The sequence below is a fragment of the Muntiacus reevesi genome, chromosome 3 (genome assembly GCF_963930625.1).
Source record: "Muntiacus reevesi chromosome 3, mMunRee1.1, whole genome shotgun sequence".
NCBI lineage: Eukaryota > Metazoa > Chordata > Mammalia > Artiodactyla > Cervidae > Muntiacus > Muntiacus reevesi.
In genome coordinates this window covers 54,634,740-54,654,455 of record NC_089251.1, presented here as the reverse complement: position 1 = coordinate 54,654,455, position 19,716 = coordinate 54,634,740, and the positions used below count along the sequence as shown (strand labels likewise).

General features: G+C 41.9%; 1 protein-coding gene across 1 annotated transcript in view; it reads right to left on the bottom strand.

Moving 5' to 3' along the window:
- Positions 1–464: 464 nt before the first annotated feature.
- The window catches only part of USP39 (ubiquitin specific peptidase 39), a 34,195-nt gene continuing 14,943 nt past the window's right edge, over positions 465–19,716 (bottom strand). Inside the window, exons 7-13 of the mRNA XM_065929122.1 lie at positions 18,761–18,838; positions 17,642–17,709; positions 16,559–16,747; positions 9,577–9,719; positions 3,807–3,942; positions 1,987–2,073; positions 465–1,025 (exon numbers count right to left, since the gene is read on the bottom strand). Coding sequence (XP_065785194.1) covers positions 978–1,025; positions 1,987–2,073; positions 3,807–3,942; positions 9,577–9,719; positions 16,559–16,747; positions 17,642–17,709; positions 18,761–18,838 — 749 coding nt within the window. The 3' untranslated portion in view covers positions 465–977. The remainder of the gene's footprint in view (positions 1,026–1,986; positions 2,074–3,806; positions 3,943–9,576; positions 9,720–16,558; positions 16,748–17,641; positions 17,710–18,760; positions 18,839–19,716) is intronic.

Sequence of the window (19,716 nt, the reverse complement as noted above, 5' to 3'; positions counted from 1 at the left end):
GCTCCGACCTGCCACATAGAGAAGGAGCTGCAGCTGACTGACTGCCACCCGCACTTGTATCTCCAGATTGTCTGTATCTCCAGGTCAGCAACAGTGCCCAGGCCCAGGCCACACTTCCTCCAGGCAGCTCCTAATCAATGAGTAAGCTTGGCCAAAAACCACTTCTGCTTGATGTTTCTTTGCTCCAAGTCCCTGCTGACCTGGCTGAGATGTTCTCAGAACTGTACTGTAGTCAGACACTCTTCTTCCCTCCTTCCCTCTGTCCTTCCTCACAGAGCCCTGCACTGCAAGCTGATACTGCCCACTTCCAGAGTTCCAGCTAAGACTGATAATGATGTATATCTTTTAGTCAGATACTGTCTTACTTAGAGATGGATGCATCCTAAGTGACACACCACGCACAGGCTGACAGGAAGAGACAATTTGTGTGATGTCCACCAGATGAAAGATCACAGGGGAGACAGTTTGTGAGGACTTTCTTTTTAATCCCCTCTTAGGCAAAAGCCCAAGGGAATGATATGAAACAAGAGGCTGGTTTAAAAACAGGGAAATATTTAATTCATCCCCAAACACATATCAAGAAATGAAGAGACCCACAGGAAAACTATCTACTTATGATGGAAGAAGGGTGTTACTGGCTTCAAGCTCTAAATCCTATAATCCTGAGGCTTTGATGTTTCAAAGAAACCCATCTAGTCCTTTAGCTATTCCTGGCTATTCGGAAATAAATTACATACATCTGTAAAAGAGTTCTGGCCTGCTAAAAGGGAGCTAGCCAGGGAGGAGAAAGGGGCACCAATCTACTGTAAATGACCAAAGACCAGCTGAGTGAAAGCACAGAGCCATCTGAGGCAGATGGACCACTGATGCTCTGGTGAGAACCAGAACACAGGGCTGGTTCAGGGGCTTGTGCAATCCACCTGTGCTCAGAACCATGTCAGCCAAAGCCCCTGGGAGCAAAGTTCTAAATGCCTCCTTCATGCCCCCTGCTGGTTGGTTTCATCATTATCTCGCCTCTTCCAAATCTGTAAGAAATGAATACAATAGATACTTAGGAGCCTGTGTTCCATCCAGAAATATTTATCATGCACCTAAATCTGTGCTAGGAAATGAACAAACTATCACCCCAACTGTGTATTTGCTAAGTCCCCTGAAACTAACTCATAATATTTCAGAAAATTCCCTTTCATTCAATTTTCACTTTTCTACCCATCCTTCTCTTCCCATGCCAAACTCCTTTTCTGAAAAAGGACTAAAAGTCAGGCCTGCAACTAGACAAAGTTACCAAGGAAAGAGTTCTCCTTGGAACAAGCAGTGTCTCTCTCCTTTTTTATAAAGCTGTGGCGTTTTCTTAGCCTCAGTCTTCCTTCTCTGCAGGGACTAGGACAGTTAGAAAGAGAAGACGGGGGACTTCCTTGGAGGGCCAGTGGTTAAGACTTTGTGCTTGCACTGCAGAGGGCATGGGTTCGATGCCCTGGTTGGGGAAATAAGATCCCATATGCTTCACAGTGTGGCCAAAAAATTAAAATTTAAAAAAAAGAAGAAGAAGAAAGAGAAGATAGAGCCCCTCAGCTCCATGAACTCCCAACACAGTGCAAAGGACAGTTAAAACATACAGCTGCTGCTCCATAGATATGGGACAGTGCTGTGGGCTCACAGAGTGCTGACTTTGCCCAGGGAACTGGGGAGAGTTTCAGAGATGACTCCGGATGATTCTGAGCTCTTCCTCCTTGAAATCAGACCACACACTTGCAAAACTGACCTGGATGACCACACACAGATAACCTCCATGCTCACTCATAACTTGTTCATGCTTTCCTGTCCTTCTCTTCACTGAAGATCACTCCTGGCCCCGCCTCACTCCCCACTGCATGTCGAAAGGCACCCAAGCTAACTCAGTCCCACTCCCTGCCTTTACCCACAACACTCCTCTCACCAGCCCCCACACCCCATCACCTCCATGCTCATCGAGTGAAGCCAACCCACCTGAATGTAAGCCTCCGACAGTGTGATCATCTGGGGAAGGATGTCGGTCACCTGGAGGTCCTGTAATTCATACCATTTGCCTGTCCCCTGTAAGGAGTATGAAGAGCGAGGTCAGTTTGCTCCCAGAAACCAATAGAGTTTTAGAGGGAAAGAGATGCAGCCAAAAGCTAGAAAAGTCAGAACAGTCATTAGTCCATCACCCAGCAAGAGCTGTAAGTAAGAAAGTACAAGACCTCTGCTGGGCATCATTCAACATCAAGAGCTTTTAAGATGTTGATCCTGACAAAAAAGTTCTGCTGAGGACTCCTTAAAGCACAGTGGAGTCTCAAACACTGTTCGTCTTTTAGGAAGAGACTAGGAGGACGGCACAGAGAAAGAAGAGGAAGCCCCTGCTCCTCACCTGAGATGTCCCCTTGCTGCTCCGAAGTGACAATCAACACATTCACTTAGAAGGTGCAGCATTAACCAAAAATGGACATTCCCACTCCTGCCCCAGAGGACATGGCAAGAGCTGGACAGAAAAAGACTCCTTGGTGGACACTGTCCCTCATACTAACCTGTTTCCTTTGGCCTAAGAAGCAGTGCTGCAAATATAGCAAAATCTACCTCACTTCATGCTTCTATAAACAAAGAGGAAAAGAGGTTTCTGGATTGTGGCAGAGATACTTCTGGAAGGTCACCTGCCTCATCCATCCCAAATTTCACGAAATGCCAAAGACAGATATATTCCAGTTATTCTGGATATTCCAGTAGCTCAAATAGGATACACAACAAAAGCTCGGGATCCCATAATGAAAATCCCTATTCCTGGTGCAAGGACTGGTTGATAAGAACACAGTGAAACCAAGTATCCAGCTTCAAATGCCAACTCTGCTAACTTCAGATCAGTTACTCCAACTCTAAGCTAGGTTCCTCACTTGTAAAAAGATGGTATTATCACCTGTCTTGGAAGTGTGTTTTAGAGATATAAACAAGATGAACATACATGAAGTATGTGGCATACTATCTAGCACACAGACAAGTGCTTGATAGATAGAAGCTGGTTATTATTAAATTCAGATGCTCAGAAGACTCAAGTTAGAACAATTTGTGCCAGTAATCTGTATGATAACAAATACATCCTAAGCACATGTTTCCCCTATTTTCAGCAAATTCACAAAATTTTTTTTAGCTGAAAAGGAACCTCTCTACCACTGCTTTGTAAACTTTAATTTCATACCCTTCAGAGGCTCTTGTTAACAGGTAGACTGTGATTTAGGAGGTAGGTGAGGGGTCTGAGATTCTACGATTTCTAACGAGTTCTCATGTGATGTCAATACTGTGGATCTAAGGCACTTTAGGAGGCAGGTGCTAGTCTAGGACAGTGCTTCTCAATCTTGGCTACACACTGGAAATCTGAGAATTTTAAAACCATCAAGATGCCTGGTTCTCACCTCCAGATAATCTAATCAAGTCTTGACTCCAACATTTTGGACCAGAAAACTCTTTGCTGTGGGGGCTGCCTGTGCATTGGAAGATATTCAGCAGCTTCTCTGGCCTCTGCCCCAGTGGAAAGTCAACAGGCACAAATTACATTGTTTTCACATAACTGGCCTGAGATGGCCCAGGCTTCAGCAGTCTAAAACCTGCCCCCAGGGAAGTCCCATGTGCAGCCAAAATTGAGAACAGTTGCCTTAAACTGGTCACTGACAACTCTGTTTCTCGCAGAATCCCAAAGTCAAGGGCAAGAAAGAGCAAAGTGAAAGGAGCTGCCTTCCAAAAGGCCAAGGACCACCACCGGCTTCTGCCACTCTGCACGGTGAGAAGTCAGCCCTACTCACGTGATGGAGCACATGGATCCGGTAGGAGCCCTCGGAGGGTTTGCCGTCATGTACAATGTTGGCGATGAGGTCGTAGGTGGTATTCTTGTGTACTGCCTGCACTTCTTCAGACAAATACTCTCTCAGGTCCACATTTCTGAGGATGATGAAAATAAAGTGAAGAGTAGACAAAGCCTACAAGGTTAGCCCTGTAGAGGTTAACTGTCCTCCCTAAATGGATCATGAAGCTGTGGAACCCTATTTCAGGAACCTGGATCTAGGTGGGCTTGAATAGCTAGGGAGCCCGGGTTTGTGGAAATTCACATAGTTTGCCACAAAAATGTGTCAAACTAGGAAGACTGGCTCTATGGGAAAAGCACATTTTAAAAGCATGCCTGGGCTTCCCTGGTGGCTCAGTGGGAGAGAATCCACCTGTCAATGCAGGAGACACAGGTTCAATCCCTGGTCCGGAAAAATCCCACAAGCCGCGGAGCAACTAAGCCTGTGTGCCACTATTGAGCCTACAGGCCTCAACTACTGAAGTGAGAAGCCAGCCTATCGCAACTAAAGAGTAGCCCTCCTCTCACTGCAACTAGAGAAAGCCCACATGCAGCAGTAAAGACCCAGTGCAACCATAAATTAACTAATTAATTAATTAAAAATAAAAAAGCATGCTCAGAGACGTTCCTGGTGGTCTAGTGGCTAAGACTGCACTCCCAATGCAGGAGGCCCTGGTTCAACCCCTGGTCAGGGAACTAGATCCCATAAGCCACAACTAAGAGTACGCAAGCTGCAGCTAAAGATCCTGCAACTGAAAGATCCCACATGCTGCAACTAAGACTCTGCACAACCAAATAAATAATATTTGTAATTAAAATTTTAAAAATAAATAAATAAAAGCATGCCTAGGGGAGTCATGCCTGGTGGTCTCGTGGTTGGACTCCATGATTTCACTGCCGAGGGCCCTGGTTCAATCCCTGATTGGGGAACTACAATCCTTCAAGCCATGAGGCATGGCCAAAAAATATTCAAAAATAGAAATTAATGCATATCTAGCAGTCTAAAGTACACAGCCTGGAGTCATTCAGACCTGAGCTGGAATCGAGGCTCTGTCACCTCAGAGCTGTGTGTAAGTTTAAGCAGGTGACATAGCTAAGGCTCTTCTATATGAGAATGAGAGTCACCATCTCCTCTGAGATGAGAACAAGGGTAACCGCTTCACCCTCTGCTTTATCAGGGAATCGGTTGCAGTGGCAGTGTTCAGGGGGTACCTGGTCTCTGGACTCGGGCTATAGAAGCCTGCTCACCTGATCATGTCAGTTATCACTGTATACAATCACTGTAACACTTCCAGTGTGGCAAAACAGGACTTCCCTGGTGGTCCAGTAGTTAAGAATCCGCCTGCCAATGCAGGGGACATGGGTTTGATCCCTGGTCCATGAAGATTCCACGTGTTGCCAGGCAACTAAGCCACCCCTAAGTTGTGATGTGCAACTACTAAGCCCACGAGCTGCAACTGAAGCTCTAGAGCCCGTGCACCACAACAAGAGAAGTTACCACAATGAGAAGCTCCTGCGCCGCAACCAGAGTAGCCCCTGCTTGCCCCAACTAGGGGAAGCCCATGCACAGCCACAAAGACCTAGCAAAGCCAAAATAAATATATCGATTAACTTTTTAAAATATGGCAAACCATGCAGATCATTCAGATTTGTTTTTTTATTTGACTTTATGGGACCGTGTTTATTTGATTATTTTGCCTTTAGGTAACGAGGCAGAATGGTTACAAGTAACAGAAATCCACCTTGGGCAGCCCACGTACAAAAGGGGGATTAATTGATTCAAGGTGTCAGACTAGGAAATGCAGCAGAAACCAGGCACTAGAGAAGCAGCAAGATCCAAGAGTTACCTGCCCTCTTTTCTGCTTTGACACCAGCTTTTTCCTTTTCCCATCCAGCTTTCTCTCCTTTATGGAACCCACCTTGACTCCCCCACAGCTTCCAAATTTCTCAGTTCTAGTTGTCAATAGAGACTACTGACTAGGTTCCTTCAATTGGGACTTAAAAACATCAAATTTATTTTTAACACTTGAACACTCATTTTTTTAAACACAAAGACACATTCTTGATGTACTTGGAATAAAACCTCCTTTTGTGTTTTATTTGTTGAATTCTATCAGTTGATGTATAAGTGTGGTATAAATGTGTAACAGTTTTTATGAAGTCAAGAGCTATAATACAGGCTTACTGTGAAGATGGCAATGACAATTACCAAGAACTTTCAAACAGGGAATGGCAACCCACTCCAGAACTCTTGCCTGGAAAATCCCATGGACTGAGGAGTCTGGTAGGCTACAGTCCATGGGGCTGCAGAGTCGGATACGACTGAGTGACTTCACTTCAAATAGGGAAACAGACTGACAGATTAATGCGACTATTAAGAGAAAGCTAACTACACTATTTTCAGGAAAAATATAACCTTCTGACGCCTATAAATATTTATAAAAATTTAAATACAAGGTAGAATAGGAGAGAGTATGTGTGTGCTCAGTCACTCTGTTGTATTCAACACTTTGTGACCCCATGGACTGCAGCCTGCCAGGCTCCTCCGTCCATGGGATTCTCCAGGTAAGAATACTGGAGTGGGTTGCCATTCTCTTCTCCAGGGGATCTTTCCAACCCAAGGATTGAACCCGCATCTCCTGCACTGGCAGACAGATTCTTTACTACTGCACCACGTGGGAAGCCCAAGAGAGATTATATCCTTTTCTCAACTCTAGAACTGTCTGCTGTGCTACCCACTCATAACATGAAACACAGTGCTATCATCTCTAGAAGGATTTACAACAAATGCTAACAGTGGTCACATCCAGGGATCACTTCCAGATATGTATCTCCTTTTGAATTTTACACTATGAATTTATGAATATATCATCTGTCCAAAAATACAAAAAATTTCAATGTAAACCATGTATTAATAAGCAGGCAACTTTGTTCTAACTATATTATGTAGCTTTCCATGTGTTAAGGATAGCTATTTATTCCCACAGACTGACAGCGTCCCATATAGATTGCAATAAATAGTCATTGTTGTTTTGGGGCTTTTTGGATTTTTTTTGGCCCTGCCACGCAGCTTGCAGGATCTCGGTTCCCCAACTGTGGAACACAGTGAAAGGGCTGAGTCCTAACCACTAGACTGCCAGGGAAGTCCCTAAACAGCCATTGTTAAAATACATTTTAGATATGAGTCTGAGGAAACCTATGAGGGTTCAAGAGAGCCAAAATGCCTGCCAGCTGCCAAGAACTGACTTCTTATATTGTCTTCTCAGCTTTAACAACAGCTGTTTAGACTTCTTTGAACAAGTCCTAGAGGAGTCTTCAGAAGTATTTATACTCAAAAATTTCATGACTGAATCCAAACTGTCTCAGTGGCAAAAGGGAATAAATTGATGTTAAATCATTTTGCTTTAGAAAACAGTCAATGGGGAAAACCCTATTTGTTCCCCCAGGAGAAGAGTCCAATGTTGAGACCACCTAACTAGCTGGAAGTGAAACTTCACACCTGTGCCTCAGAAACCCTATCTCCAAACAAGCAGGGGGCCGCTAATCACTGCACATCTGATGGATCTCTGCTATGAACAAAACACAGGAGAAAAATTAGATCTGACGAAGGGTTTTTCAATGGGAACTTGAGCATAATGAGAACTGTATTAGTCTAAAAGTGATGACAGTGCATTAATAATCAAAGTCTAGGTTTCCAGGATAGTCACACAGTATAATGGTCTCCATCGGACTAGTGGACAAGTAATCTTTTTATCAATTTCTCCAAAGCTTTCTGATAGACAAGCTACTGAAGTCACAGTGACCAAAAATCCAAATGGTGGCAAAATAAACATACTCCAGGTCCATAATATAAAAGAAACTTCCTACCAGTGAAAGGAAATTTCTGTGCTGACTGAGCAGGAACTACCATCAACACACAGTCCTGCCTCGGGAGCTGCCTTAGAGTCAAGAGGGCTCCTTCCTCTCAGGAACAGACTGGTGACTACAGCAATTCAGAAAAGTCCAGCTCTGAATTAAAACCCCTAGTCTTTCAGAGAAAGCCCCTCTGTGGTCCTACTCAAGTTAGCAGACAGCTGGCCTTCATATCCCCAGATTTCATTCTACTTGTCACACAAACAAAATATTAGAGAAGAACAGGAAGAAAACTTCATGAAAAGAGAGAAAGAAATTCTCCTGTAACCCTAACTACTACAAAGGTTTTCTCTCCTCATCCACCACTGCTCACAGTCGTGGTGATGCTGGAACCAGAAATAATAAAATGTTGCATCTGGAAGGATCCCTAGGGCTCATCTAGTCCAGGCCTCTCATTTAATCCAGGAGAGAGCATACAAAGGACCTGCGCAAGGGCACACGGATAGGACAACACAGAACTCAAGACTTCTTTAAGGTGCCACCCTCTTAAACGCTAACAGAATTAAGAACTGGTACTATTTTCAAAGGAAAACACTGGCAGTTCAGTCTGGGCAACTGGAAACTGGAGGGGATGGAAGGACAAAGACAAGAGAAGGAGATGACCATTTGCCCATTACAGCCCCCCAGACTACTTTCTGAGGCTTAAAAATAACCCCACTTCTGAGATAAACAGCGTGGTAATCCTATCTTCTAACCATTCAAATCCTTCCAGTAAGAAATCACCTTAGGGCTCCTCCCTTATCTAAAGGCCCACACACAGACGCACCTTTTTTCGTGCCACCAAGCCTCTCTGTGGTCTCGTCTCTTGGGAACTAAAAACCAACTGTCTACCCCCAAAGGGGTCTTGCAGGAGCCTTCTACAGCTCCTCCAAATTCCCCATTAAAATACTTGTAAACAGAGACGCAGACATAGAGAACAGACATGTGGAAACGGGAGTGAGGGGAGAAGGGGAAGGAGAGGGTGGGATGAAATGGGAGATTACGATTGACTATATAAATACACTGCCATGTGTAAAATAGCTAGTAAGAAGCTGCTCTATAGCACAGGGCGCTCAGCTCCGTGCTCTGTGATGACCTAGAGCGGGGGATGGAGTGGGATGTGAGAGGGAGGTCCAACAGGGAGGGGATATATGTATGCACGTGGCTGATTCACTTCATTGTACAGCAGAAACTAATGCAATATTGTAAAGCAAATATACTCCAATAAAAAAATAAAGGACACATCCTGAAAAACAAAACTTATACAAATATCTGCAAAAAGACAACTGCATGGTCAATTAAAAATAAGACTATACATCAAAATTTATAACTTTCTCATCAAAAGGCAGAAATTGAACACATTCCAGACTATATCTTCTAGGGAAGAAATAAGATAGCAGGGTTCTAAGAGAGTAAGGCAAATCTAGAGTCATCCCCACTGTCCACTTTTAACTACAGCACACAAGATGCAATGATACGCAGACAGACGTACAGACTAACTGTTCAAGATTACCTTCAAAGCCAGGAGAATCCTACCTGTCCTACTTTTACCGACTGTTCTTCCTACTTTTACCGACTGTTCATCGCTATACTGAAAGACTACAATTCCCAGCAGTCAACAAGGAGAGAAGACAAAAGGGGAATTACCTCCAAGTAAACATTCATCTTTGAAGTCCCTAAAATGTTTGTATCCTTCCCATAGAAACCTTTACTTATATAGTGTAGGTAGGTTCCTTACAATCTCCAACTAAGATAGTCCAATATTAAGAGTGGCACAAAGAAATAAAAAAGGAACTCAAGCTCACTGCCCCTAATAGAAAGTGAAGGAGAGGAACACTCACGTAATCGGGAAGTTGACAATAGTCGGATTCTTCTCCACAAAGAAATTGTTCTTAGTGAATCTCTTAATACAAAAGATTAGATATGGAGGCAGCTTGGTGAGCTGGAAGCGCTTCAGAAAGTTCTCCTTGTAGGTCTTATATTCCTAGAGAGAGAAAAGAAAATGATCAAGTTAGTGTTGGAGCATTAGAGCAGGAACACGAGTTTTGTTTTGGCTTGGTTTGGGTTTTTTAATAGAATTTTGTCTTCCACTTAGAATCCAGAAGACACCTGACCCCAGCAACCACCTGCAAGGATTAAGAATAGCTGTTTGGCCAAAGTTGAAGTGCCTCATCTGTGGGCTGTGTTTCAGCCAGCAAACTGTTGAACTCTAACCATAGTAATGTAGACATTTGTATGTAAGCAAAACAAAAATGTCAAGTGAAAAAGAGGATTTGTTAAAAGTTCAGAATTTAAAAACCATGAGTTCCTATTTGTTGAGTCCCTCAGTCATATCTGACTCTTTGTGACCCCAGGGATGGTAGCCCACCAGGGTCCTCTGTATGTGGGCTTTTCCAGGCAAGAATACTGGAGTGGGCTGCCATATCCTTCTCCAGGGGATCTTCCTGATCCAAGGATCAAACCCGTGTTTCCTGCATTGCGAGGCAGATTCTTTACCACTGAGCCACCTGGGAAGCCCCTAAAAAAAATTAAGAGTTTCACTTAATTCAAAATAAAGAAGAATGTGCTGACCATTTGACCATCAGACACATGCAACACGGAACAGACACTTGTGACCAACAAGGAGCCCTGGAAAACTGAGGGTTTTCCAGAAGAGCTGTCAACTGACATTCCACGTTCCTTCCTCCTCCCAGGCCCCGAGACTCGTAAGTCAAGTACAGTCTGTTGAGCAACACTTAACTGAGGCCTCACTGAGGACTTCGGGGTCTCACTTTCAACAGGGGACAACCAGGCAGGGGAAACAGAAGACCTGAACAACAGTATAATCAGGCCCAAAGTTCCACCACCATCAGCATAATGTACGTTCTTCTCAAGTGCACATGCAATGATCTCCAGCAAAGACCATATGCTAGCCCGTAAAACAAACTTCAACAAACATAAAATATAGAAACAACACAAAGTATGTTCTCTGACCACAACGGGATGAAATTATTAACAGAAATCAGCAACAGAAAGAAACTTGCAAAACTCACAAATATATGGAAATTAAACAATATATTCCTTAGTAAGTGATGGGTTAAACAAAAAAGAAATAAAAAGGGAAATTAGGAAAGAATTCAAGATGAATAAAAATGAAGATACAACATATAAAAACTTATGGGACGTAGCTAAAGCAGTGGTCAAGAGGTAAATTTATAAATGCCTAGACTGAAAAATAAGATCTCAAATCAATAACCTTCCACCTTAAAACATTGGGGAAAAAGCAAACTAAACCTAAAGCAAGCAGAAAAAAGAAAAAAAAAAATCAGACCACAAGTTAAAAAAATACAGAATAGAAAAATAACATTTCAGAAAAATCAACAAAACCCGTTTCTTTGAAAAGACAAGCCTTTAGTTAGTTGAACAAGGGAAAAAAAAATTCAAATTACTAGAATCAAAAATGAAAAAGGCAACATTATTAGGAATTTTACAGAAATAAAAGTGATTATGAAGGAACACTATAAACAACTGTATGCCAAAACAGTAGATGAGTTAGAGGAAATGGATAAATTCCTAGAAAGACTCAAACTACCAAAACTTAAAAAGAAACAATCTGAATAAACCTACAACAAGTAAAGAAATTGAATTAGTCATTAAAAAACTACCCACGAAGAAAAGTCCAGGCCCAAATTTCTTCACTGGTATTTTCTACCAAACATTTAAAGAAATAACACCAATTTTTCAAACACTTTTCCAAAAACATAAGGAGGGAATACTTCCCAACTCCTTTCATGAGGCCAACATTACCCTGATATCAAAACTCAGCACAACTACAGATCAGTATTTCTATGAATATGGATGCAAAATTCCTCAACAAAATACTAGTAATCTAATTCAAACATAAACAACAACAAAGAATTATACACCAATTATACATGACCAAGTATGATTTATCCAGGAATACAAAGATGGCTTAACATCCAAAAATCAATTAATATCATGTACCATGTCATATAATAAGAAGAAAATAAGGCAATAAATAGCAAGATAAGACAACAAATAGCAATAACCGAAATCCACACAATCATCTCTGTAGATACAAAAAAGCATTTGACAAAATCCAACACCTTATCATGAGAAAAACACTCAATAGAGACAGAAGGGAACTTGCTCAACCTGATAAAGGGTATCTATGAAAAACAGATATGTGATGTTATCCACAGCTAACATCATACTTACTGGTAAAAGCCTGGATGCTATCCCTCAAGATCAGGTACAAGATAGGATATCTGCATTTTCCACTTCTATTTAACTCTATACTAGAGATTCCAGTCAGAGCAATCAGGCAATAACACTTAAATAAATATGAAGCATCCAGATTAGAAAGGAAGAAGTAAAACTATCTCTGTCTGCAGAAGATATGATCTTGCATATGGAAAATCTTGAGAAATCCACTTTAAAAGTTTGGCAAAGTTGCAGGCTACAAAAATCAATATACAAAAATCAACCGTGGGGTCTTCCCTGGTGGTCTAGTGATTGAGAATCTACCTACCAATGCAGGGGTTCGATCTCTGGTCCAGGAAGATTCCACAAGATCACAACTAAGCCCATGAGCCACAACTACTGAGCCCACTAGCCCTAGAGCCTGCACTCTGTAAATAGAGAAGCCACTGTATTGAGAAGCCTGCACACCACAACAAGACCAGTGCAGCCAAAAATTAAAACAATAAAAATGTATATTAAAATAGTTCAAAACTTATACTCCAAAAACTATAAAACACTATTGAAAAAAATTAAAGAAGATAAATAAATAGAAAAATAACCCATGTTTATGAATCAGAAGATTGCTATTATTAAGTTAGTAATAACTCCCAAACTAATCTATAGATTCAACACAATCCCTGTCAGAATATCAGCTGACTTCTTTGTAAAAATCCACAAGTTGATCCTCAAACTTGAGAAACTGCAAGGAACCCAAAATAACCAGAACAATCTTGTAAAAGAATAAAGTTGGAGAATTCACAGTTTATAATTTCAGAACTAACTACAAAGTAGTAATAACCAAGACTGTGTTCTGGACATATACATCAATGGAACAGAATTGAGAGTCCAAAAATAAACCCATGTGTCTATGGTCAAATGATTTTTCAACAAGGATGCCAACACCATTCAATGGGAAAAAAATTATCTTGTCAACGAATAGTGCTAAGACAACTAGACAGTCACATGCAAAAGAATAAAACTAGACTTTGTACTTTACACTATAGACTAAAATTTAACTTAATATACTACTGAACTCACAAGCCATATCAGTATGTTTCTGGAGAGTGATACAATAAATACTACTGTGTGAAGTTGCTAGAGCTTAAAATTGATGAAGGGTTCATTACACAACTTCTGATTGTCATTATCATTTATATTTCGCTGTTAGGTATTTGTTCCAACGAAAATTTTTCAAAAATTATGCATCATGAAATTTTGAGTGAAGAAGAATTTTTCAGGGAATTTTATGCAGATATTGTCTCTGATTGCCTGAGTGATATATACACTAGTGTCTCAGAAAATGACAGTTCTTCGGAATATAGTTCTGATTCAGATGATGTGAATATTAGACCAACAAAAAGACAAAAAGCCTTAGTGACTGATTCTGATATGGAAAGTGTAAATGAAACTCATGGTGCTGGAGAGGGCCCCTCTGCTTCTACAGAAGAGTGAGCTGAAGACATGGCAATTCAGTTAGAAGATTCTACAGGTGTGTCAGGAGCAACTGCTGAATGCAGTAACTCACAAAGTGCTAGTGAAACAAGAGAATCAGTTTCAGGCTAACCAAAATAAACTCGCCGACCACAGGCACTAGTTCCTTTCTGCAAAAATCACCCAGTCAGTGGAACTTCCTTGGTTCAGATGGAGAAGAATCCACCTGCCAATGCAGATGTGGGTTCTATCCCTGGGCTGGGAAGATCCCCTGGAGAAGGAAATGGCAACCCACTCCAGTATTCTTGCCTAGAAAAATCCCGTGGATAGAGGAGCCTGATGGGCTACAGTCCATGGAGTCACAGAAGACCTGGACGTGACTTAGGGACTAAACAACAACAACAAAGGCCTGAAATGTAAGAGCTAAAACTATGAAAGTCTTAGAAGAAAACACAGAAGTAAACTTTCATGACCTGGGATTTAAGAATGGATTCTTACATATGACAGCAAAAGCCCACATTATAAAAGAAAACCTAAATAATTTCATCAAAGTTAAAACCTTTATGCCTCAAATGATACTATCAAGAGGGTAAAAATGCAACCTATAGAATGGGAAAAAATATTTGCAAATCATACAATTTGATGAGTGACTGGTTATTGAGACTATATACGGAAATCTTACAGCTCAATAATAAAAAGATAAACTAATTCTTTTAATGCACAAAGGATCTAAATGAGCATTTCTCCGAAGATGATATACAAATAAGCACATGAAATCAGTCACCAGGGAAATACAAATTAAAACCATAATGAGATACCATTTCATACCTACTAGGATGCCTAAAACCCGAAGATAAACAGTAACAAACGTTGGTGAAGAAGCAGAGAAACTGGAATACTCGTACACTGGTGGTAGGAATATAAGACAGTGTAGTCACTTTGGGTCGCTCAGTCATGTCCGGCTCTTTGGGACCCCATGGGCTGCTGCCCGCCAGGCTCCATGGACCTGCCCCAGCGAGAATACTGCAGGTGGTTGCCAATTTCTTCTCCAGGGAATCTTCCCACCCAGGGATCGAACCTGCATCTCCTGCACTGACAGGTGGATTCTTTACCGCTGAGCCACTAGGGAAGCCACAGTGTAGTCACTTTGGAAAACAGTTCTTCAAATGGCTAAACGTAAGAGTTACCACCCAGTAATTCCACTCCTCAATATCCACCCAAGAGAAATGAAAACCTGTCCATAACAAAAACTTGTAGACTGACCATGATCTCAAAGTTTGTTTCAAAATTTGCAAGCATCAAATGTCATTTAAAACTGATTAGCTGCTGTCTAGGGCAGGGGAACACAAGGGGGTTAAAATGATAACTAAAGGGTGATTAAAAAAAAAAAATCAATGATGAAAGTATTCTAAAGCTGACCAGATCTGTGGTAGCCCATATCTGTGAATATAGTAAAACAAAACAAAAAAACCCGCACGGGTGGAGGGAGGGGAGGAATTTCACACTGGACATCAGTACCGCATTCACAGAGCAAGACTTTAGCTAAACTCACATTACAACAAAGCTATTAACCAGTTTTATTGATTTCAAAGTTTTGTTTATATAAAAGTTGGTTACAATTTAGTACTTTCCTTAAAAACTATAGGTATGAAAAGTGTATACCAATGTTGATGTTTACACTGATTTAAGTAATATTATCATAACAATAAATGTAAACCAATACTGAGGGTCCATGTTACTTATATTTGAACAAACAGTAATAATAGAGACCATGTGGTATAATTAAAAAAGTCAGACGAAAAATCTGACTTTAGATCCCCAGCTCAGTCACATAAAATCGGTGTAAAATAAAACCAAATAAAATAAACAGATCTAGATAAGCCCTAAGGTCTTTCACTTCCCCCAAATGAAATGAGTCTAAAAAAGAGAGGGAATAGGGTCCGGAATGAGGCATCAAGTAAAAAAAAAATTTTTTTAAGTTTAAAAGAGCGAAAAAGGATTAAATTTATCTAGGATGAAGACAGGAATTAAACCAAGAAACAACTAACTCTGCAGATAAAAAGAAACTTTCAACTTGATGAAAGGTAATGTTATAATAATACATTTTTTCATTTTATTTGTATTTTAGTGTTTTTCTTCTGTTTTAATAACTACATTATAATTTTTAAAAGACTGGAGTTTTTCCTACATTTGTGAGTTTCTACTCTCCTAAATACCCTCTCCTTTCTCCATACTACCCAGAGGCACTTTAACTCAAGCTGAAGTGTGAAAGTGTTAGTAACTCAATCATGTCTGACTCTTCATGACCCCATGGACTATAGTCTGCCAGGCTCCTCTATCCATGGAATTTCCAGGAAAGAATACTAGAGTGGGTTGCCATTTCCTTCTCCAGGGGATCTTCCCAACCCAAGGATCAAACTCACATTTCTTGCATCAGCAGGTAGATTCTTTACCACCTGAGCCACCGGGGAAGGCCCCAGGTAAAGAATCCACCTGCAGTGCAGGAGACCTGGGATTGATTCCTGGGTTAGGAAGATCCCTTGGAGAGGGAAATGGCAACCCAGCCCAGCATTTTTGCCTGGGAAACCCCATGGACTGAGGAGCCTGGTGGGCCTCAGTCTAAGGGGGGAATAAAGAGTCAAAAACAACTGAACAACTAACACTTTCACTAACCTTTCAATTTAAGTTGAGTTGAGGGTAAAACAGCAGAAAGTCTGGGAGGCTCAATAAACACCATACACTTTAAAATACATGCATTACACACACGTGGCGATTTTCAAGTATAAAAAGAAAAACGTCAAAGTGAAAAGGTTGGACTTTCCTGGTGGTCAAGAATCCACCTGTCAATGCAGGGGATACAGGTTCAATCCCTGATCTGGAAAGATTCCACATGCCATAGGGCAACTAAGCCCACAAGCCACGACTACTGAAGTCCATGCTCCTAGAGCCTGTGCTCCACAAGAGAAGCCACAACGAGAAGCCCACTCAACACAACAAGACAGTAGCCCCCACTTACCACAACTAGAGAAAGCTCACAGGCAGCAACAAAGATCCAGCACAACCTCCCCTCCTCAAAAAATGATATATTAAAAAAAGGGAGAGAAAGAGAGAGAAAGGGTGATGAGCAGGGCAGGTGTGCAAATGGGTTACCTTCTCAGTGATGCCGTTGAACTTGGCCAGGATGTTGAAGAGAGGCACCTGGGGGATAATGAGCTGCTCCTTCTCATCCTTGTACAGGGGGGCGGTGGGAAGGTCCAGTGTCAGGTACATAAATGTGGACTCCACCATCGTCTCCTGGTACTCATCATTATGCAGCAGTTGCTCTTTCTCTTCCGCTGGCTAGAAGTGAGGGAGAAGGAGAAGGAGGGAAGGAGTGTGAGCAGAATAGAATACCACAGCTGGAAAGAAATGAGGTTTCTGGGACGCTTACATTTACTTCATTTAATATTGAAGGCAGAAGGGGTACCCAAGAGACTGTGCAATTCCACAGGCATTTGCACAACCTGTTTGCATGCGTGTGTGCTCACTCTTTGCAACCCTGTGGACTGTAGCCCATCAGGCTCCTCTGTCCATGGGAATTTTCCAGGCAAGTGTACTGGAGTGGGTTGCCATTTCTTTCTCCTGGGGATCTTCCGAACACAGGGATTGAACCCACATCTCCTGCATCTCCTGTATCTCATGCATTGGGAGGCAGATTCTTTACCACTGAGCCACCTGGGAAGCCCTATAGATTAATGCAAAAACTGGTCTTTCATCTTCAGACAGATATTATTTAAATATCAGACTATCTGAAATCTAGAAAGTTTATCTGAGCTTTTGGAAAAAACACACTAGCACCACCTAGCGGCCAGAACACTGAAATCAGTCATCCCTCCTTATCTATGGTTGCCTCCAGGACCTGCCTTGGATACCAAATTCCACAGATGATCAAGCCCCAACCAACTGCTAAATGTACACAGAGTGCTTTCATATACCGAAAAAAATCCATGTATAAGTGAACCAGTGCAGCTCAAAACTGTGTTATTCAAAGGTCAACTGTACAATCAATCACTACCTCCCAAACTTAGCACACTGGTACACAGGAACCTAAGGAACCTAAGGAACACTTGGCAGGCGCCTTGCGGAACCTCTTCCTGGAGCAAAAGGCTGTACCAGTTATCTAAGCATCTTTTTGTCAACTCTGAATCCTCTCGGGCAATATAAACCAGATCAGGTTTATATAAAGCCACTCACCAGATCAGGATGAGGCAGTTTTTTAGTGAAGATCCTCATGGATCCCTGGAAAACGTCAGTTACAATCGCTGTACAAACAGAAATCAAAATGCAACTTCTGTGTTGAAAGCATTTCCAAAATTCAGTCCTAACTCCTACATTTCTAAAGTAAATCAGCATCTTACAGCATAAGACCCAAAGCTCTCACTTAAAACCGAAATACTTTTGTAACATATACCAAAAAATTATACCTTTCTACTTATTTGTGTAAATAATTACTCTAGGGGATTTCTAAGACTCTGTGCTACCAACGTAGGGGCCTTGGTTTGATCCCAGGTCAGGAAACTAGATCCGACATGCCAAAACTAAGAGTTTGTATGCCACACGCAACCGAGACCTAGTGCAGCCAAATAAATAAATATTTTTTAACAATTATTCTACGTCTTTCTTCTCCCCAAGATGGATGGGGTGGACAGGCTGAAGACACCTAAAGAGGGAGCAGGCCCATCTGGTAAAAAGAGCACCAGGCCATAATCCCACATCAAGAAACCAACAACATCAGAACACAGAGAGGAGAAAACTACATTAGGTCTCCAAAACAACTTACCTGGTTCGGCAGTCTCTAAGCTAAGTGTTATTTAAGGCATTCATGAAAAATGTCCAACTACCCCTAAGCCAACCTGGATGCTAAGAATACAGGGACTCGAGGTCTGAGACTCTACAGGGAGGCCAGCCTATCTCTCCAAGTACAGGCTCAAGGCAAGAAACTAGCTTTTAGTCTGTTATTCTGAAGAAGCAGCCAGGCCTGAGGACTATCCACTAAGTCTTCACTCTGGTCCCACCAGCCCACCAGCATGTCTACAACACATTGCCCAGCCTCTCAGTTTAAAACTAGGTCAGGATTTCTAGAGTACAATCATATCCATTTCTACTTTTTAAAAATACCATTATATACAAGCATGCTCTAATAAAGAAAAATGGAAAGGAAGCTATTCAGGAACAAGATTTATGCCATGTGTACAGAGACTCTACCCTAACACAAAAAATACACAGGTAAGAAGAAAGGATGAAAAGTTGCAAAGCGTTTCCAAAAGGAAGCAAACAAAAAAGTGCTCTCCTTCACAAAATAACATGACTTACTCTTTTTTTTCTTCTTCGTGCCCCCCAGAGCTGAGTGTAGAGCATTCAAAAACCAGGACAGAAAATCAACTCCATCCCCTGGAAAAGGAGAGGTGGGACATCAGACTGAATGAAAGTCCAAACCACATGCTGGTTGGCATGACTCAGCATTCTAAGTTTTCCTCCTTCCTCTCTGGCCATTCCATCCCATGGGCAACCTCCTCTATCTGGCCACTACACACTGACACTCCTCAAGGCCAAGATCTTAGTCTTCTGACCTTTACTGACCCCCTAGACTATCTGGCTCAACCAGAACCTTCAGTCATCATCTCTATTCCAACCCTGAGTCTCATCACCCATCAAAAGTCATTACTGGGAGTTCCCTGGGAGCCAGCGGTTAGGAATTGGCACGTTCACTGTCATGGACCAGGTTCCAACCCTGGTCAGGTAACTGAAATCCTGAAAGCCACACAGCTCAGTCAAAATATTAAAATAATAATAATAGCCATTACTGAATTTCTAAGTCACTCAACAAGAATGTTTTAAAACAAACATGTGACAGCATATCTTACTTAAGAGCTTTCACTGACTCCCCAACCTTCTCAGGATGTAATCCAAGTTCCTTATAGCAGTGGAAAATAAACCCAACCACTTGGTCCATCTCGGCACTCATTGTTGGATCCAAAGGTCCGGCTACAAGCAGTCCTCTCTCTGTGCCAGGCACCTCCAGGCTCCTGTCCAGTATCCTCTCTACCTGGAACGCCCACCTCCAGCCTGTCTCCCCACTGCCTAAAACTCAGGTGTCTCTTCCTTCTCTCTGAACCTCAGCTCACCTCCCATGTGTTCAACAGGCCTCTTTGCTCTATGTACCCTCCCACAGCATGCTGTGCTTCTGCTATCACAGCACTTAACACCTATAATCATCTTTCTACAGAACTATTTTCCCCCCTAGAACAGGAGCTCCTGGAAGGTAAAAA